This window comes from Rana temporaria, chromosome 11 (assembly GCF_905171775.1).
Source record: "Rana temporaria chromosome 11, aRanTem1.1, whole genome shotgun sequence".
Lineage (NCBI taxonomy): Eukaryota > Metazoa > Chordata > Amphibia > Anura > Ranidae > Rana > Rana temporaria.
Window position 1 is genome coordinate 5,399,277 of NC_053499.1, and position 22,318 is coordinate 5,421,594.

The 22,318-nt window shown below is 45.9% G+C and overlaps 1 protein-coding gene across 10 annotated transcripts in view; it reads right to left on the reverse strand.

The window, feature by feature from the left end:
- The window catches only part of NAV2 (neuron navigator 2), a 286,033-nt gene that overhangs the window by 106,112 nt on the left and 157,603 nt on the right, over window positions 1-22,318 (reverse strand). For all 10 annotated transcript variants that reach the window (XM_040327916.1, XM_040327913.1, XM_040327912.1 and 7 more), the window contains 3 exons: window positions 22,180-22,292; window positions 17,028-17,136; window positions 14,231-14,614 (listed from right to left, as the gene is read on the reverse strand). In XM_040327916.1, the coding sequence (XP_040183850.1) occupies window positions 14,231-14,614; window positions 17,028-17,136; window positions 22,180-22,292 (606 nt within the window). The remainder of the gene's footprint in view (window positions 1-14,230; window positions 14,615-17,027; window positions 17,137-22,179; window positions 22,293-22,318) is intronic.

The window sequence follows — 22,318 nt, forward strand, 5'->3', positions numbered from 1 at the left end:
CCCCCCCAAAATTCCCCCTCCTAGCACAAATCTTCTTCCCCCATCCCCCCTCCCACCACAAATCCCCTCAAATCAACACTCCTAGCACACCCACCCAAACGCCCCCCCTCCTAGAACAATTCATATCCCCTGCCGCCCCCCCCCCCCCAAATTCCTCTTCCGAACACAAATCCCCTCCCCACCTTACATGATACCACAGTGCCCAGGGCAGCCACCCCCCCCCCCGGCCCACCCCTTGTCCAGGTGTTCTGTCGAGAAGTGCCCCGCCCATCGAATAGTGCCCGCGTATGTGCAGGACAGAGCCGCACTCCAGCTGAGCATGTCGAGATCCTACGGGGTAAAATAACCGCACCAGCCAGGAAGACACTGGCTGCAAAAAGCGCCCAGAGGCGATTCAGTTCGCATGTGTAGCGCTATACAAGTCACTCATTCATTCATTCAGGTGCCGATCAGCTGGAGTGACGTGACCATGGCGCAAGCGCACATTGTAGGAGGTATCTCTCGATGGGAGATACCATTTCACAGGCACAATTGAAACCTATATAAACAACGGGGGGATACGTCGGCAGAATGGCACGGCTGGGCACATCCATGTACATGTATGTGGCTCTTTAAGCCCAGCCGTGGGGTCACGTGCACGCGACCCGGTCCGAAGCTCCGTGGCCGCGGGACTCGCGGACCCGATTGCCGCTGGAGTCCCGCGATCGGTCCCCGGAGCTGAAGAACGGGGAGAGCCGTGTGTAAACACAGCTTCCCCGTTCTTCACTGTGGCGCAGTCATCAATCGTGTGTTCCCTCTTATAGGGAACCACAATCGATGACATCACACCTACAGCCACACCCCCCTACAGTTAGAAACACAAATGAGGTCACACAAAACCCCTTCAGCGCCCCCTTGGGGTTAACTCCCAAATTGCAATTGTCATTTTCACAGTAAACAATGCATTTTAAATGCATTTTTTCGCAGTGAAAATGACAATGGTCCCAAAAATGTGTCAAAATTGTCCGCCATAATGTCGCAGTCACGTAAAAAAATCGCTGATCCCCCGCCATTAGTAGTAAAAAAAGATTTTTTTATAAAAATGCAATAAAACGATCCCCTTTTTTGTAAACGCTCTACATTTTGCGCAAACCAATCGATAAACGCTTATTGCGATTTTTTTTTACCAAAAATATGTAGAAGAATACGTATCGGCCTAAACTGAGGAAAAAAAATAATGTTTTATATATTTTTGGGGATATTTATTATAGCAAAAAGTAAAAAAATATTGAATTTTTTTCAAAATTGTCGCTCTATTTTTGTTTATAGCGCAAAAAATAAAAACCGCAGAGGTGATCAAATACCACCAAAAGAAAGCTCTATTTGTGGGAAAAAAAGGACAGCAATTTTGTTTGGGAGCCACGTCGCACGACCGCGCAATTGTCAGTTAAAGCGACGCAGTGCTGAATCGCAAAAACTGGCCGGGTCCTTTGGCTGCCTAAAGGTCTTAAGTGGTTAAATTGTGGCTGTGAAATGGTATCTCCCATCGAGATGCGCCATGGTCATGTCACTCCAGCTGGCTCCGTCTTGCGCATACGCAGGCACGTCAGCCCAGATGATCGGCAAATCAGCAGTTGTGCTATGGCGTACGGCGCATGCGCCGTTCGTCCCGGGCACTATTCGATAGGGGGGGGCACTTCTCGACAGAACACCGGCCCTGATCAGCGATGTCAATAGTTTAAAGTTAATTGGCTTCATTCTTAATGAATATGCAATCAAGATTGTAGCGGATCCCTGAGGCCTGACCCTCCCGGGAGGACAGAATACCGGCCCAGCCTGAAAAATGGCCCCACATTCCTGGAGATCAGGGACAGAATTCCACCCACACCAACCAATGAGAGGGCGAGCTTATCCCATCCCGACCCGTCCTTCCTATCTGATTGCTGTGGGAAGACGGGATGATGATGAGTTCACACACCTTAAGGAATGAGGTCATCTCACACTCAGCTGAGGTGGGCAGGGGGGGGGGGGGGGGGGGGGGGGGGGGGTTGGGGGGGAGGGGGGGGGGGAGGGGGGTTTGCAGCCATGCAGAAAACTTCCCAAAAATGTGGCGAGTTCACTCCTACAGGACGTGTTACTACAGAGCGACCAGAAGGGTCCAACCAAAGATAGGAATCTGCTGACACCACCAAAGGTGACCTTTACATAATGACCCCCACCAAAGGTGACCTTTACATAATGACCCCCCCCCCCCCCCATCTGCAGCTCAATACAAACACTGGAGGAGTCACTCAGGTTTAGAGAATCTCAGAGTTTTGCTCAGAAATCTTTTATTCTCTTTTATGATGTTCACAGAACTCCAGATAGACAGAAATCCACCAATGTGTGCCGGGTTTGTATTCATCAAAACCCATAAGAGTTTATATTAAAAAAGCAACTATTGAAGGAATCAGCGTCGGCCTCTTATAACCTCCCTGTACAGCAAAGCTCAGACTGAGAAAGGAAGAAGCAGCACAAGGAGCCCAAATCAGTTGTGCTGCACTCAGGGGCGGCCTGGTCCATCAAAGTGATTGTAAACCCTTTTTTTACCTGGACTTCTACCTATTTATAGGCAAGCCTAGAATAAGACTTACCTCCAGCGCTCGCAATGGAGATAGCACATTCGTCGCGCTGTAACAGACAGAAAAGCGCGAATCGTCTTTTACTAACACGGAATCAGCAAAAGCAGCCCCAAGGGTGGCGCCATCCGCATGAAACTTCCCCTTTATAGTGCCGTAGTACGTGTTGTACGTCACCGCGCTTTGCTAAAGCATTTTTTTTTCACGATCGCGTATAGGCAAGGCCGTTTTAACGATCGGGTTGAAAAAAAACATGTTTTTTTTTCTAGACCATTAAAAACGTAGGGCCAGATTCACAGAAGAAGTACGCAGGCGTATATCCTGATACGCCGTCGTATCTCTGAGATACGATTGTCGTATCTATGCGCCTGATTCATAGAATCAGGTTACGCATAGATAGCCCTAAGATCCGACAGGTATAAGTGACTTACACCGCCGGATCTTAGGCTGCAATTCTAGGCCGGCCGCTAGGTGGCGATTCCATTGCGGTCGGCGTAGAATATGCAAATGACTAGTTACGCCGATTCACGAACGTACACTTTGCCCGTCGCTCTAAATTTACGTTGTTTCCGTAGAGATACGCCGCGTAAAACTAAAGCTGCCCTCTAGGTGGTCTAGCCAATGTTAAGTATGGCCGTCGTTCCCGCGTCGAAATTTGAAATTTCACGTCGTTTGCGTAAGTCGTCCGTTAATGGCGCTGGACGTCATTTACGTTAACGTCGAAAACCAATGACGTCCTTGCGACGTCATTTAGCGCAATGCACGTCGGGTAATTTTACGGACGGAGCATGCGCAGTACGCTCGGCGTGGGAATGCACCTAATTTAAATGGTGCCCGCCCCATTTGAATTAGGCGGGCTTGAATTGTGAATCAGGCACTTACGCTGTAAACTTGCGGCGGTGTAACGTAAATGGGATACGTTACGCCGCCGCAGCGTAACGTAATTCTACCTGAATCTGGCCCGTAATTTTTTACAACCCCGAAAAACGTGTGTCGTGTGTACGCGGCATTGGTTTTAGGCTTTAATCTCCTTTTAATGTGTCTGGGGGGGGGTCAACTAATCCGATATAAAAAGGGCCAATAAAAAGGGATAATCCACAAAGAACAGATGTTTAATTCTGGGCCACTGAACACCATTCCTCCTCCGTTCTACATATCAAAGCCCCTTTTTTATAATAAGAGGGGGGGGGGGAGGGGAGGATCGGCCATCACCTCTCAGAAACGGGACCCAGCCAGAGAGCCCCAATTACACACGGAGATTACACTCTGTACAATGTCTGCCGGTGTATTCAGTTACAGGGAACCTGAAGACGAGGTCCCCCAGGGCAGGATGGCGGGAATTCCCCCCCACCCCAAATATGAGAATAATAGCAGCACCGGCAGTAAAAACGAGGGCTCAGTATGTTCTATAGAATGTCATGAAGGTTTCCCAGGAGTGTGAACTACCACTGTAATATGTAAGTGAGATGGGGGGGGGGGGGGAGATTGGCAGTTTAAAACACTTCATCATAAAAGTATACGATCAAACATGACAGTAAACTGAGACAACGCGCTTAAAGGGGAAACCGAGACGCACATTTCAGCTATTATTGTATCAGTTACCTGGAACTCATTTTTAATGAGATTCTTAGATTTTTTTGCTGTTCCATATTCTGAATTATTGCGTTTCACACGCAGATTAGTAACTGATCCCTCTAGTGGTAGAGGGGCAATTAGCATCCTTGATTAAAGAGGGCCCTGCAATGTGGAGGCTGCGCCCAATAAAACGTCAGCAGGGAGCAAAGGACTGGTCACTGGTATTGCCTATTAGCTAGATTCACAGAGAGTTACGACGGCATATCAGTAGATACGCCGTCGTAACTCTGAATCTATGCCGTCGCAAATTTAAGCGTATTCTGGAAACCAGATACGCTTAAATTAGGCTAAGATACGAGCGGCGTAAGTCTCCTACGCCGTCGTATCTTAGGGTGCATATTTCTGCTGGCCGCTAGGTGGCGCTTCCGTTGAGTACGGCGTAGAATATGCAAATGACTAGATACGCTGATTCAGAAACGTACGTGCGCCCGGCGCAATTAGTTACGCCGTTTACGTTAGAGATACGCTGGCGTAAAGATAAAGCTGGTCCCTAGGTGGCGCAGCCCATGCAAGGTATGGACGTCGGAACAGGCCTCTCCTTTTAGGTTGTTTGCGTAAGTCGTACGCGAATCGGGCTGGACGTAATTTACGTTCACGTCGGAACGGCGTACTTTGGAGCAATGCACACTGGGATATGTCCACGGATGGCGCATGCGCCGTTCGTAAAAACGTCAATCACGTCGGGTCACGAGTAATTAACATAAAACACGCCTTCTTCATCCTCATTTGAATTAGGCGCGCTTACGCCGGACCATTTACGCTACGCTGCCGTAAGTTAGGAGGCAAGTGCTTTGTGAATACAGCACTTGCCTCTCTGACTTACGGCGGCGTAGCGTATATGCGATACGCTACGCCGCCTCAAAAGTGAGCCGCCCTACCTGAATCCAGCTATATATATATTTTTATTATTACAAGTACAGAGAAACCTCAGATTGCAAGTAGCGCAGTTTACGAGTGTTTCACAATACAAGTTTTTTTTTTAGGAGCCCTATTTTAGCGGCGCTTTACTGTCAGATTTGCGGCGCATTACGGCCGCTAGCGGCGAGAAAGGGTAAAACCGCCCGCTACAGCGGCGTTTTGCCAGCGGTATGGCGGTGCTGCCCATTGATTTTAATGTGCTCCAAAGAAGCTGCTGGCGGGACTTTTTCTTACGCCCTGCCAGCGCACCGCCCTCGGCTTTCACACATTTTTTTACACTGACGGAAAAAAGACCAATAGGGCCCACACACGATCGGTTTGTCCGATGAAAAAAGCCCATCTGACTTTTTTCTTCGGACAAACCGATCGTGTGTACACGGCTTAGCAGGAGTGTTGGGTGAGTATCGAAGGGGGGGTTCTCATCCAGCTCTCTGTATAGAAGATTTTCATATAAGATTTTACATTTCTATTAAATGCAACATTGAAAAGAATGTCTACTTTATTGTATCTTTACATTTACAAAATAAACCTTTATTGAGAAAAAAAAAAAAAAAAAGATCTCCATTCTACTTCTAATGCCCCGTACACACGATCGGAATTTCCAATGGGATAAAATCCGATGGAATTTTTCGTCGGAATTCCGTTCACGCTGTCAGACCAAATTCCAACTGTGCCAAAACGCGGTGACGTAAAACACTACGACGAGCCGAGAAAAATGAAGTTCAATGCTTCCGAGCATGCGTCGACTCGATTCTGAGCTGCGTTTTTTTTTTTTTTCTCCGTCGGGAGTTCCACACAGATGACCGGAATTTCCCCCCATCGGAAAAAAATAAAACCTGTTCCATTTCTAAACTCCAACGGAAAAAAGTCTGATGGGGCCCACAACACACGGTCGGAATATCCTATGAAAAAAAAAATCAGAACGGACGGAAATTCTGATCGTGTGTACGGGGCATTAGTCGCCCCTTTTCTTCAGGAAGATGACATGTATTAGAGTCGCTGAACATTCAGGGACCCCCCCCCCCCCCAAAATAAAAAATAAAAATCAGAACTTACTTTTAGCACACTGAGAAAGCTTAGAAAATTCTACAGGATTAGTTCAGAACAATCCGACGTATAAGGAGCTTAAAGAGTGAAAACCTTCCATGCAACATTTAAATATTTAATCCCTCTGGAAAAAAAGAAAATGATCAGCTAATCAGCGAGAGATCAGACTGGGGAAGAGAGGGACCTACCTGAGGTTCCTGAGATCACTGACCACCCTGTGCAGTCCTCGGTGTGGCCCCCGGCTCTGTGGATTTGGTGTGGCCCCCGGCTCTGTGGATTTGTACTGGAGGAGATGAAGTTGCACTCCTGAATGATCTCTATGGCAATGCCATGGATCTTCCCATCCTCAGCACCTTTCTCTAGGAGCGTTGCTACCCCGGGGAAGACGGGGCGTCTCAGAAGGACTTCGCTCCGCCCAGAGGGCCATGAGAACGTTTTTTTTTCCCTCTGAATTTCACCAGCCAGCTAAAAAGCAGCACAACATCAAGTGCAAATACTAGACACGGTTCCCTGGGGTATGTCTCAGAGGAGTCCCTGCCTGCTTCTGTGTGCGAGGAAAATACAACAATACGACGTGCAAATAACACCTCTGTACCTAGGTGTGACTATACAAAGAGCCTAAACATGTCAGCCAATCAGAATTCAGCTCTGACTGGTGATTGCTGTACATTGTTCATCGCTAATCGCTCTGCCTTGTACCAGGTTCACCAAGTTCTATCATTGTTACATTGTATCGAAAAAAGTAATACTTAAAGTGGTTGTAAACCGAGTTACTCCGCTTTTACCTACGGGTAAGACTATAATAAGGCTCACCTGTAACTACTGCAAATATATCTACCAGCACGGTTTAGTAGATATTTTACCATATACGGATGCGCCAACGTCATCGGCGCAAAGTAGATATTTGGCAGCACACCAAGGAACGGCACAAAGTGGCGTCCAAACGGGTAGTTTATTGCGTGATCAAAACGCAAGGAAGGTGCAACGTTTCGGAGTCACGCAGGACCCCTTCCGTCAGGCATCACAACACACAATGACATCACTAGAAGCTCAGTGACACACCATGACATCACTAGAAGCTCAGTGACACACCATGACATCACTAGAAGCTCACTGGCGCACCATGACATCACAAATAGTTCACTGACGCACCGTGACATCACTAGAAGCTCAGTGACGCACCATGACATCACTAGAAGCTCAGTGACACACCTTTACATCACTAGAAGCTCAGTGACACACCATGACATCACTAGAAGCTCAGTGACGCACCTTTACATCACTAGAAGCTCAGTGACGCACCATGACATCACTAGAAGCTCAGTGACACACCTTTACATCACTAGAAGCTCAGTGACACACCATGACATCACTAGAAGCTCAGTGACGCACCTTTACATCACTAGAAGCTCAGTGACGCACCATGACATCACTAGAAGCTCAGTGACGCACCTTTACATCACTAGAAGCTCAGTGACGCACCATGACATCACTAGAAGCTCAGTGACACACCTTTACATCACTAGAAGCTCCGTGACACACCGTGACATCACTAGAAGCTCAGTGACGCACCATGACATCACTAGAAGCTCAGTGACACACCTTTACATCACTAGAAGCTCAGTGACACACCGTGACATCACTAGAAGCTCAGTGACGCACCATAACATCACTAGAAGCTCAGTGACGCACCATGACATCACTAGAAGCTCAGTGACGCAACGTGACATCACTAGAAGCTCAGTGAAGCAACGTGACATCACTAGAAGCTCAGTGACGCAACGTGACATCACTAGAAGCTCAGTGATACACCATGACATTACTAGAAGCTTCGTGACACACCATGACATCACTAGAAGCTCATGACACACAATGACATCACTAGAAGCTCAGTGACGCATCATGACATCACTAGAAGCTCAGTGACACACTGTGACATCACTAGAAGCTCAGTGACGCACCATGACATCACTAGAAGCTTAGTGACGCACCATGACATCACTAGAAGCTCACTGACGCACCATGACATCACAAATAGTTCACTGACGCACCGTGACATCACTAGAAGCTCAGTGACGCACCTTTACATCACTAGAAGCTCAGTGACACACCATGACATCACTAGAAGCTCCGTGACACACATGACATCACTAGAAGCTCAGTGATGCACCTTTACATCACTAGAAGCTCAGTGACACACCATGACATCACTAGAAGCTCAGTGACGCACCATGACATCACTAGAAGCTCCGTGATGCACCATGACATCACTAGAAGCTCAGTGACACACCATGACATCACTAGAAGCTCCGTGACGCACCATGACATCACTAGAAGCTCAGTGACGCACCATGACATCACTAGAAGCTCAGTGACGCACCATGACATCACTAGAAGCTCAGTGACACACCATGACATCACTAGAAGCTCCGTGACACACCAGGACATCATTCACTAGAAGCTCAGTGACGCACCATGACATCACTAGAAGCTCCGTGACACACCATGACATCACTAGAAGCTCCGTGATGCACCATGACATCACTAGAAGCTCCGTGACACACCATGACATCACTAGAAGCTCCGTGACGCACCATGACATCACTAGAAGCTCAGTGCCACACCATGACATCACTAGAAGCTCAGTGACACACCATGACATCACTAGAACCCCAGTGACACACCATGACATCGCTAGAAGCTGAGTGACGCACCATGACATCGCTAGAAGCTCAGCGACACACTGTGACATCACTAGAAGCTCAATGTCACAAGATGACATCACTAGAAGCTCAGTGACACACTATGACATCACTAGAAGCTCAGTGACACACCATGACATCACTAGAACCCCAGTGACGCACCATGACATCACTAGAAGCTCAGTGACACACCATGACATCACTAGAAGCTGAGAGACGCACCATGACATTGCTAGAAGCTCAGCGACACACTATGACATCACTAGAAGCTCAGTGACACACCATGACATCATTAGAAGCTCAGTAACACACCATGACATCACTAGAAGCGCAGTGACCCACTATGACATCACTAGACGCTCAGTGACACACCATGACATCACTAGAAGCTCAGTAACACACTATATCACTAGTTGCCATGGGGCACATTCATGCCATAGACAAATGTACCTTGGCAGACAACAGGTACATGTACATGCAATATTCAAGCCCTGATGAAGGGAGAAGGTGTTTTTAGCCACTGAAACCCGTTAGCTGTTTTATGTGATCAAATGATGAATCATTAAAGCTACTTGGACTCTTTCACCAAATGGTCTGGTGCCCCCGTTAGGCTTTTACCTTCTGGGTACCAACCAAAGGGTACCTAGAGCAGCCTCACCAGAGCCAGCGAGCGCATTAAATAAACTTGTTTGGATAAAGTTTTCTCCATTCTACTCAATAAATACATTTTAAATCCCCAGAGCCTCTTAGACATGTTTATTGGGGGGGGGGGGGGGGGGGGTATGAAAAGTTTTGTCTAATGAGCCCCTCCCCCCATGCCTGGGAGAAAGGCCTTTAATTCCTCATTAATAGCTTCCCCTGCGTTCCCAGGACGGGACAACAAGACGGATCTGGCGAGTGATAGAAGTCTCCCCTCCTCCGCCATATTCTGGGGACAATTATCCAACGCACAGATCTCTATCAGAGTCCCCCGGAAACACATCCCATCCCAGATATTCCCACCCCGGAGAAGAATGGAGGGGCTGATCGGCCATTATCAGACGCCCGGGGGGGCGATTACAATGAGGGGCAGCCCACTGGAGCGTTATATGGACCTATATAAAAGAATCTCGGCTCTTTATTCATTCTATAGAAAGGCTGCAGGGTTCGGTTAGAATGGGGGGGGGGGGGGGGGACAAAAAAATGTATCTATAGATTTTTATTACATTTTTATATTAATTTATATGATTGACAGGAATCATTTATTGCCGATCTCTGAATGTTCTGCTGTCCCGAATTCTCGGCTTCCTTCTATACAGGACTTTTATACACTCACCCATAGGCGTGCGCACAGGGTGTGCCTGGGCACACCCTAATCACCCTGTGTGGTGCAGATTGCACCGAAATATACTGCGTTAAACATGCACTAACGCACAGAAAAATACAGCATTAACCACTTAAGCCCCGGACCAATATGCTGGCTAAAGACCCAAGGGGTTTTTACAGTTCGGGACTGCGTCGCTTTAACAGACAATTGCGCGGTCGTGCGACGTGGCTCCCAAACAAAATTGGCGTCCTTTTTCCCCCACAAATAGAGCTTTCTTTTGGTGGTATTTGATCACCTCTGCGGTTTTTATTTTTTGCGCTATAAACAAAAATAGAGCGACAATTTTGAAAAAAATTCAATATTTTTTACTTTTTGCTATAATAAATATCCCCCAAAAACATATATAAAAATTTTTTTTTCCTCAGTTTAGGCTGATACGTATTCTTCTACCTATTTTTGGTAAAAAAAAAATCGCAATAATCGTTTATCGGTTGATTTGCGCAAAATTTATAGCGTTTACAAAATAGGGGATAGTTTTTTTGCATTTTTATTACTAGTAATGGCAGCGATCAGCGATTTTTTTCGTGACTGCGACATTATGGCGGACACTTCGGACAATTTTGACACATTTTTGGGACCATTGTCATTTTCACAGCAAAAAATGCATTTAAATTGCATTGTTTATTGTGAAAATGACAGTTGCAGTTTGGGAGTTAACCACAGGGGGCGCTGTAACATTTAGGGATCACTGTGTATGTGTTTACTAGTGTAGGGGGGTGTGGCTGTAGGTCTGACGTCATCGATCGAGTCTCCCTAATAAAAGGGATCACTCGATCGATGCAGCCGCCACAGTGAAGCACGGGGAAGCCGTGTTTACACACGGCTCTCCCCGTTCTTCAGCTCCGGGGAGCGATCGCGACGGAGCGCCTATAAACAAATAGCCACGCCGTCGTCCCGGATCGGACCCCCCACCCACGTCTAGCAGAGGACGTACAGGTACGTGGATGTGCCTGTCCGTGCCATTCTGCCGACGTAAATGTACATGAGGAGGTCGGGAAGTGGTTAAACGGCACATAACACACCGAAATATACAATGTTAAACATGCACTAATGCACAGAAATATGCTACATTAAATGTGCAGTAACACACTGGAATATACTGCGTTAAACATGCAGTAATGCACAGAAATATACTGCGTTAAGTGTGCAGTAACGCACAAAAATAGACCCCTGATATTTCACCAAAGCTCCCTAATGGGGCTCCTAAAATAAAATAAATATATAATAAAAATAAAAAACTATTGACACTGTCCACTGCCCTACTGACACCGTCCACCGCTCTGCTGACACCATCTGTATACTGTATATACACATGCAAATATGTTTGAGCTTTGGGGTGCACACCCTAATGCAATAGGCTGGTAACGCAAATCACTGATCAGCCAATCACATGGCAGCCACGCAATGCCTTAAGGCACCTAGACGCGGTGAAGACGACTTGCTGAATTTCAAACTGAACATCAGAATGGGAGAAGAAAGGGGATTGAAGTGACGTTGAACGTGGCGTGGTTGTTGGTGGCAGACGGGCCGGTCTGAGGATTTCTGGGATTTTCACACACAACCATCTATCGTGTTTACAGAGAATGGTGGGGAAAAAAAGAGAAAATATCCAGTGAGCGGCAAGGAAAATTACTTTTTTTAGGTCAGAGGAGAATGGGCAGACGATAGAAAGACAACAGTAACTCAAATAACCTCTCCTTACACCCAAGGTATGCAGAACACCATCTCTGAATGTACAATACATCCAAGCTTGAAGCAGATGGGCTACAGCAGCAGAAGACCACACCGGGTGCCACTCCTGTCAGCTAAGAACATGAAACTGAGGCTAAAATTGGCACAGGATCACCAAAATCGGACAACAGAAGATTGGAAAAACGTTCCCTGGTCTGAGGAGTCTGGATTTCAGCTGCGACATTCAGATGGTGGGGTCAGAATTTGGCGCATTGGATCCATCCTGCCTTGTATCACTGGTTCAGGCTGGTGGTGGGGGGTGTAATGGTGTGGGGGATGGGGGCACTTTGGGCCCTCCATGGTTTATACACCACGGCCTACCTGAGTATTGTCGCTGACCATGTCCATCCCTTTATGACTACAGTGTCCCCATTTTCTGATGGCTCCTCCCAGCAGGATGATATCACCATGTCACAAATCTCCAATCATCTCACCTCTGTATATTACTCTCCAGTATATCAGGACAAAAACCCCCCTTCATCATGTCTGTGTGTACGGCGTATTGATGGTGCCACCTAGTGGCCAAAGCTTTGAACAACTGCATTTTCTTCACAAACCTCCGTTATGCATTGAAGATTGTGTCCCTGTGTTCTTATTATATACACACATACATACATATATAGATAGAAATAGATATATATAGATCTATATCTATATATTTCTATATACACACACACATATACCAGCTCAATGGGATACATACAATTTAAAAAATTATAAAAAAAGAAATATTAAAAATAATAAATAAAATATAATATAAATAAAATTATAAATAAACATAAATGAAAATGTTAAAATATTAATATATATCGTTTAAAAATATTAAAATATAATAAATAGTAAATCACAATTTAGGTAATATAAATCAATTAAATAAATAGAATTTTACATAAATGAAAAAAAAATATATATTTTATTTATACATATATATATATATATATATATATATATATATATATATATATATATATATATATATCTTTAAAATTATATTTATTTAATTGATTTATATATATTTTTTTCTTTAAAATTATATTTATTTAATTGATTTATATTGACTAAGTTAAGATTTACCATTTATTATATTTTAATATTTATATTTTTAAACGTTATATATTATTAATATTTTTACATTTTCATTTATATAATAAATATTTATTTATATTATATTTCTCATTTTTAATATTTATATATTTTTTATTTTGTTACATTTTTTACTTTATGTATCCCATTCAGCTGGTTGCATACATCCAGGTCAGTACAACCAGGGCCAGTTAATCCTTTCTCATCGGGACCTGTGAACACAAGCAGTGTTCATTTTGGCAGCAAATTTCAATTTAGTTTTAGTCTTATGCCGCGTACACACGGTCGTTTTTCGGCATAAAAAAAAAAACGACATTTTTTAAAATGTCATTTAAAATGATCGTGTGTGGGCTTCACATTTTTTTTCGGCTTCGAACACGCTGCATTTTTTAATGTCGTTTTTCAAAATGTCGTAAAAAATGATCGTGTGTGGGCTAAAACTACGTTTTAAACCCGCGCATGCCCAGAAGAAAGTTATGAGACGGGAGCGCTCGTTCAGGTAAAACTACCATTCATAATGGAGTAAGCACATTCATCACGCTGTAACAGACAAAAAAGCGCAAATCGTCTTTTGCTAACACGGAATCGTCTAAAAGCAGCCCCAAGGCGAATAGAACTTCCCCTTTATAGTGCCGTCATACGTGTTGTACGTCACCGCGCTTTGTTCATCATTTTTCCAAAACGATGGTGTGTGGGCAACAACGTTTTTAAGGATGAAGTTGGGAAAACTTCGTTTTTTTTCATGATGTCTTAGGACTAAAATGGCATTTTAATTTTAGTCCCATTTTAGTCTTCTGCGATTGTTTTAGTATTAGTCGTATTGAGTCGTATGGGTGTAATTAAATTGTAATGCATTAGTTAACATTTCTCTACAATTCTCTAAACTCATTATATACTGCTGGAGTGAAAAATCTCATATGTTATTATTTATGGTGTTGAGGTATGAATACCAGCCCCACAGCATGATCCACGCCGCTGTTAGCGCTCCGGTCAAGGACTGACAGCCCACCCAGTGTCCACCATTATTCTGTGAGTAGCCCATTATAGGGGCTGAATTAAACTGATACTAATCTACTACACTTAGTGGAACAAATGCCATAATATGATATTAATTCACTTGCTATTCAGGAAAGAAAGATGAGAGTTCTTACCCGCTAGTGATCTCATCGCTTCTGATGTTCTTGCTGAGGACATCGCCGTCGCTCATGTATCCCGTGGCATCGACGTTGACGCTCTCCATGTCCAAGTCGTCACATTTATCAGAAAGGTCGCCGTGGCCCAGGTTCCCTCTGGCCGCCAGCTGCCTCCTGAGAGGCCCGGAGTAAATGTAGCGCCCGGACTCGCAGCTTATAAAGCGGCTGGCGCTGGCTCGTTGAGGGTACCCGTTGCCCATAGAGGGGGCATCGCCTGCCTGCAGACGAGGGCTGGACTGTCCCAATCTCCACGTCATGGGAGCCGATCGGGAGGCAAGGCCGAGCATGCTGCGGCCGCTGACTTCAGTAGTCACGTTGCTGTCAAATGTGGTCTCCAACGTGCTGAGAAAAGAGAAACATATAATAGTTATAACATATTATTGATCCGTTACAGTCAATTTATTATAAGGAAACTTGTCCGACAATTATTCTCCCCAACCAATGAAAAAGGTTACAAAAAGCCGACTACAAACATACGAACGCGCTGATAATGCTTTAAATAGACGGGTGCAATTAGTTTCTTTCCAAATTTGTTTAACGAAGTTAGACAAATTCGTTAATTAGGAAATATCAGAATGAACGCAAACCCGTTTAATGAATTTTTCCGAATATTCGTAAATTCTAAAAGCTGAAATAACGAATAATAACTTACCGCACATACTCGAGTATAAGCCAAGTTTTTCAGCACATTTTCTTTTGTGCTAAAAAATGCCCCCCTCGGCTTATACTCGAGTCATCTTTTTGCGCCTGATCTCCCAGATTTGTGGACCCGGTACCGGACGGCCATAGGTTCCCTGGACCCCAAACGTGGCACACATATAGCCCCACTCTTGCTCTATAAGTGTGCAAAGCTTGCTGTCCGGAGTACCTACGGCCAGGGAGCCGGAGTACCTACGGCCGGCACCGATTTTTCAAACTGGGTCACCCCTCCCATAGACTCCTATGTTAAACAGTCATTTCTCCAGTGATTTTGCGGACCCGGTACCAGCCGGTCGTAGGTCCCCTGGACCCGGAACTTGGCACACATGTAGCCCCATTTCTCTTCTATAATTGTGCAAAGTTTGTTGTCTGTGGAAACCACAGCCGGGGAGCACCGATTTTTCAAACCCGGGCACCCCTTCCATAGACTCCCATGTTAAACAGTAATTTCTCTAGTGATTTTGGGGACCCGGTACCGGCCGGTCGTAGGTTCCCTGGACCCAGAACTTGGCACACATGTAGCCCCATTTCTTCTCTACAAGTGTGCAAAGTTTGTTGTCTGGGGGACCTACAGCTGGGGAGCACCAATTTTTCAAAACCGGGCACCCCTTCCATGTTAAACGTCAGTCTGGTCATGGGCACAGTGAGGCATGGGCACAGTGAGGCATGGGAACAGTGAGGCATGGGAACAGTGAGGCATGGGAACAGTGAGGCATGGGAACAGTGAGGCATGGGCACAGTGAGGCATGGGCACAGTGAGGCATAGACACAGTGAGGCATAGACACAGTGAGGCATAGACACAGTGAAGCATGAGCACCGTGAAGCATGAGCACCGTGAGGCAAAGTGAGGCACAGTGAGACATGCAGATCGACACCCTAGGCTTATACTCGAGTCAATACGTTTTCCCAGATTTTTGGGGTAAAATTAGGTGCCTCGGCTTATATTCGGGTCGGCTTATACTCGAGTATATACGGTAATTCCACTTTCTGTGCACAAAATGCCTTTGCAAACTGAAAGTTTACATTATAAATGGAGTGGTGACATCATGGCGGTGCTGTGCTGTCTGGTGATGTATTATTATGTATAGTTATGATGACATTTGTTGTGTTTTTTGTGTCTTGCAGAGATCAGGAATGGGAATTTGAAGGCCATTCTAGGCCTGTTTTTCAGCCTGTCGCGCTTTTAACAACAGCAACAACAGAAACCCCAAAGTTATCACCAGCCCCCTCCGGCCACCCAGCAGCATACTCGAGTATATACGGTAACTATTACTAACTATTACATTCTAGGTATTGGAATTTCCTTTAAAATTTGGCTGTTAGTGAACGTAATGAATACGAATTTATCCGAAGTTACAAACTATCCGAAATAACGAATGCCGTATCTAAATGAATGGAACGCAAAAAAATGAATAATAATAAATAACAATATTAAAAATAAAACATTATTATTATTTATTATTAATTCATTCCGTTCCATTTGTTTAGATACGGCATTTGTTATTTCAGATAATTCGCAACTTCGTATAAATTTGTATACGTTACGTTCACTAACAGCCAAATTTGGAAGGAAATTCCAATACCTAGAATTTAATAGTTAGTTATTATTACCGTATTTATCGGCGTATACCGCGCACTTTTTTGCCCTGAAAATCAGGGCAAAATCGCGGGTGCGCGGTATACGCCGATACCCGCGCCGAGTTTTGAATACTGCGCTGACATATACCGAGCGCAGTACACTCGGGTATAGTCGGGCAGTCTCGGCTCCTTCCGCGCTCACGTCCTGGACGTACAGGACGTTAGCGCGGGTAGCCGAGCATTGCCGACAATACACGAGTGTACTGCGCTCGGTATATGTCGTTTTTTCCACAGGATTCAGGGCAACTTTAGGGGTGCGTGGTATACGCGGGAGCGCGTTATACCGCGATAAATACGGTAGTTATTCTTTCGAAATTTCTTTCTTATTTTTGGATTTACGAATACATTTTTATTTTTTTTTTAATTTACGAGTTGCGATCATAACGAATGCCCCGAAAAAACAGGATCAGATGGTACCTGTGCGTGATCTGGGTTCCCCTGAGGCTGGACATGGTCTCTTCCAAGTTTTGTCGAAGGTCAGCAATGTTTTTCACAGTTCTTAATCTCCGAGTTTCAGGATCTTCCCCTGGAAGCACAATAGAGATTTTACATTACTAGCGATACAAAGCAGTGGAGGACAATATATTTTATATAATCAGGATGGATCAATAAAAAAAAAAAGACCAAAAGTTTTTTAATGCAGCCGAGGCGCATGTTGAAGGATTAGCTATGCAGCTCAAAGAACCGAATCATATTGGCGCAAAGAATCCCGAAACGCGTTTCTTTACTGGTTAAGAAATATTAATTAACCACTTCTGCCCAGGACCATTTGTCAGCTTAATGACCAGAGCACTTTTTGCGATTCGGCACTGCGTTGCTTTAACTGACAATTGCGCGGTCGTGCGACGTGGCTCCCAAACAAAATTGGCGTCCTTTTTTTCCCACAAATAGAGCTTTCTTTTGGTGGTATTTGATCACCTCTGCGGTTTTTATTTTTTGCGCTATAAACAAAAATAGAGCGACAATTTTGAAAAAAAATTCAATATTTTTTCCTTTTTGCTATAATAAATATCCTCCAAAAAGATATAAAAAAAAATTTTCCTCAGTTTAGGCCGATACGTATTCGACCTATTTTTGGTAAAAAAAAAAAAAAAAATCGCAATAAGCGTCTATCGATTGATTTGCGCAAAATTTATAGTGTTTACAAAATAGGGGATAGTTTTATGGCATTTTTATTAATAATTTATTTTTTACTACTAATGCCAGCAATCAGCGATTTCTTTCATGACTGCGACATTATGGCGGACACTTCGGACACTTTTGACAAATTTCACGGAGCTTCGGACCAGGTCGCGAGTGCGCCGCTGCCGGCGCGCTTGCGACCCACGGCTGGGCTCTTAAAGGTGACGTATATATTTGTCACTGTGCCCAGCCGTGCTTAACTGGTTAAAGACTGGAGGTCCTTTTACGTTTTGGCACTGCGTTGCTTTAACTGACAATTGCGCAGTCGTGCGACGTGGCTCCCAAACAAAATTGACATCCTTTTTTTTCCCACAAATAGAACTTTCTTTTGGTGGTATTTGATCACCTCTGCGGTTTTAATTTTTTGCGCTATAAACAAAAATAGAGTGACAATTTTGAAAAAAAAATGCAATATTTTTTACTTTTTGCTGTAATAAATATCCCCAAAAAAGATAACAAAATTATATATATATATATATATATATATATATATATATATATATATATATATATATATATATATATATATATATATAAAGAATATATAATGTTTGGAGGTTCTAAGTAAATTTCGAGCAAAAAAAAAAAGATTTTAACTTGTAAACACAGAGTCCGAAAAATACGCCTGGTCCTTAAGTAGTTAAAAAATAAAAACATGCACATTCCACGCAGTTGCGCGGTGTCAGCATTCAGTGCAATGGCTCGTGTTCAGCAAACCTTTGCAGGGGGAGAGATAAAAACGATGCTCAGCCGTGCGTTTTTGACGCCCCCCCCCCCCCCGAAGTTTAAACAAGGCCTTAAAGTTGTACGAGTGTCTGCAGAATGGATCCCCTCCATCTGTTTATAATCGGAGAGAAATGTGTGGCGGTTTGGATCCGTTTTCATTATTTATTATGTTCAGGAATAAAATTAATAAATAAACAAAAATGTTTAAAAATATTTTCCTTCTGTTTGCAATATCTGTCAGGAGCTCGGAACAGACTTCTTAAAGGGAAAGTACAGTCTATATTCTGTGAGGACATATTTTGTGTGTTGCGTTTGCCCCAAGGCAGGGCATCTCCAAATTACGACCCTCCAGCTGTTTGTGGGAACTACATTTCCCATGATGCATTGTAAAACTCTGACATTCACAGACATGGCTGGGCATGATGGGAATTGTAGTCCCTGAACAGCTGGAGGGCCGTAGTTTGGAGACCTCTGCCCTAAGGTCATATTATATTTCAGTGGTGACCTCGGGCCTTTTCGGTCTCTTCCGAGGCTCTCCAGAGCCCCCCCCCCCCCCACATCTGGCCACATGCGGTATTGCATGCCATAGACGTCAATGTGGAACAAATTATCTTCGTTTCCATTGACTTCTATGGGGGAAACTCGCTTTGATATGCGAGTACTTTGGATTACAAGCATTCTCCTGGAACGGATTATGCTCATAATCCGAGGTTCCACTGTATATATAAATATATAATGTTTGTGGGTTCTAAGTAACTTTTGAGTAGAAAAAAAAAATACAGATTCGAGAGAAGTGTCCGAATTGGCCTGGGGCCAGATTCTCAAAGAATCGCCTATCTTTAGGCGGGCGTAGCGTATCTCAGATACACTACGCCGCCGTAACTTAGAGCGGCAGGTCCCGTATTCAGAAAGAACTTGCGCTCTAAATTACGGCGGCGTAGTGTAAATGGGCCGGCGTAAGCCCGCCTAATTCAAACTAGGCTGGTAGGGGGCGTGTTGTATGTAAATGATTCGTGACCCCGCGTAAATGACGCGCTTAACGAACGGCGCATGCGCGCGCATGCTCAGTATCACGTCGAATTTTCAAAGTACATTACGCCCGCTCAATGCTTAGTCGACGTGAACGTAACCTACGCCCAGCCCCAATAACGGACGACTTACGGAAACAACGTAAAATACTACGCTGTTCCGACATTTCCGACATCCATAACTAACATGACTTATCCCTGCTTTATGAGGGGTAACTTTACGCCGGTCAGACGCCTTACATAAACGACGTATGTTGATACGCCGGGCGCACGTACGTTCGTGAATCGGCGTATATAGCTCATTTGCATATTCGACGCGGAAATATACGGAAGCGCTCCCTAGCGGCCAGCGTAAATATGCACCCCAAGATACGGCGGCGTAGGAGACTTACACCGCTCGTATCTAGGCAAAATTCATGCGTAACTGATTCTAAGAATCAGGCGCATAGATACGACGGCGCACATTCGGACTTACGACGGCGTACGTGGAGTTACGCCGTCGTAAGTCCTTTGTGAATCTGGGCCCTGGTCTTTAAGCGGTTAAGCCTGATTGGTGACGAAGGATCAGCACAGACAGTTCAGAATGCAGAAACCGGGAGAATAGACGTTTGTTGCTGCCCGTTCTGGCGCTCATGTATGGGAGCAGAGTGGAGGGATGATGGGAGCAGAGTGGAGGGATGATGGGAGCAGAGTGGAGGGATGATGGGAGTAGAGTGGAGGAATGATGGGAGCAGAGTGGAGGAATGATGGGAGCAGAGTGGAGGAATGATGGGAGCAGAGTGGAGGAATGATGGGAGCAGAGAGGAGGGATGATGGGAGCAGAGAGGAGGGATGATGGGAGCAGAGTGGAGGGATGATGGGAGCAGAGTGGAGGGATGATGGGAGCAGAGTGGAGGGATGATGAGAGCAGAGTGGAGGGATGATGGGAGCAGAGTGGAGGGATGATGGGAGCAGAGTGGAGGGATGATGGGAGCAGAGTGGAGGGATGATGGGAGCAGAGTGGAGGAATGATGGGAGCAGAGTGGAGGGATGATGGGAGCAGAGTGGAGGGATGATGGGAGCAGAGTGGAGGGATGATGGGAGCAGAGTGGAGGGATGATGGGAGCAGAGTGGAGGGATGATGAGAGCAGAGTGGAGGGATGATGGGAGCAGAGTGGAGGGATGATGGGAGCAGAGTGGAGGGATGATGAGAGCAGAGTGGAGGGATGATGGGAGCAGAGTGGAGGGATGATGGGAGCAGAGTGGAGGGATGATGGGAGCAGAGTGGAGGGATGATGGGAGCAGAGTGGAGGGATGATGGGAGCAGAGTGGAGGGATGATGAGAGCAGAGTGGAGGGATGATGGGAGCAGAGTGGAGGGATGATGGGAGCAGAGTGGAGGGATGATGGGAGCAGAGTGGAGGGATGATGGGAGCAGAGTGGAGGGATGATGGGAGCAGAGTGGAGGGATGATGGGAGCAGAGTGGAGGGATGATGGGAGCAGAGTGGAGGGATGATGGGAGCAAAGTGGAGGGATGATGGGAGCAAAGTGGAGGGATGATGGGAGCAGAGTGGAGGGATGATGGGAGCAGAGTGGAGGGATGATGGGAGCAGAGTGGAGGGATGATGGGAGCAGAGTGGAGGGATGATGGGAGCAGAGTGGAGGGATGGGAGCAGAGTGGAGGAATGATGGGAGCAGAGTGGAGGAATGATGGGAGCAGAGTGGAGGAATGATGGGAGCAGAGTGGAGGGATGATGGGAGCAGAGTGGAGGGATGATGGGAGCAGAGTGGAGGGATGATGGGAGCAGAGTGGAGGGATGATGGGAGCAGAGTGGAGGGATGATGGGAGCAGAGTGGAGGAATGATGGGAGCAGAGTGGAGGAATGATGGGAGCAGAGTGGAGGGATGATGGGAGCAGAGTGGAGGGATGATGGGAGCAGAGTGGAGGAATGATGGGAGCAGAGTGGAGGGATGATGGGAGCAGAGTGGAGGAATGATGGGAGCAGTGTGGAGGGATGATGGGAGCAGAGTGGAGGAATGATGGGAGCAGAGTGGAGGGATGATGGGAGCAGAGTGGAGGGATGAGGAGAGCAGAGTGGAGGGATGAGGAGAGCAGAGTGGAGGGATGATGGGAGCAGAGTGGAGGGATGATGGGAGCAGAGTGGAGGGATGATGGGAGCAGAGTGGAGGGATGATGGGAGCAGAGTGGAGGAATGATGGGAGCAGAGTGGAGGAATGATGGGAGCAGAGTGGAGGGATGATGGGAGCAGAGTGGAGGAATGATGGGAGCAGAGTGGAGGGATGATGGGAGCAGAGTGGAGGGATGATGGGAGCAAAGTGGAGGGATGATGGGAGCAGAGTGGAGGAATGATGGGAGGGATGATGGGAGCAGAGTGGAGGAATGATGGGAGCAGAGTGGAGGAATGATGGGAGCAGAGTGGAGGGATGATGGGAGCAGAGTGGAGGGATGATGGGAGCAGAGTGGAGGGATGATGGGAGCAGAGTGGAGGAATGATGGGAGCAGAGTGGAGGGATGATGGGAGCAGAGTGGAGGGATGATGGGAGCAGAGTGGAGGAATGATGGGACCAAACCCCCCCCCCCCCGCGTGCAGCAAGCACAGTACATTACAATGCTGGTCAGTGATGAGACTCACCAGACAGATCCTCCAGACAGGCCGTTCCGGGTTTATTATACAGCGTTGGTTCCATGTGTATCCCTCCCGCACTGCTCTCCACCGAAACATTCCCTTCACTGTCTGCCTGCGACCTGCACAAAACACACACAAAAGAATA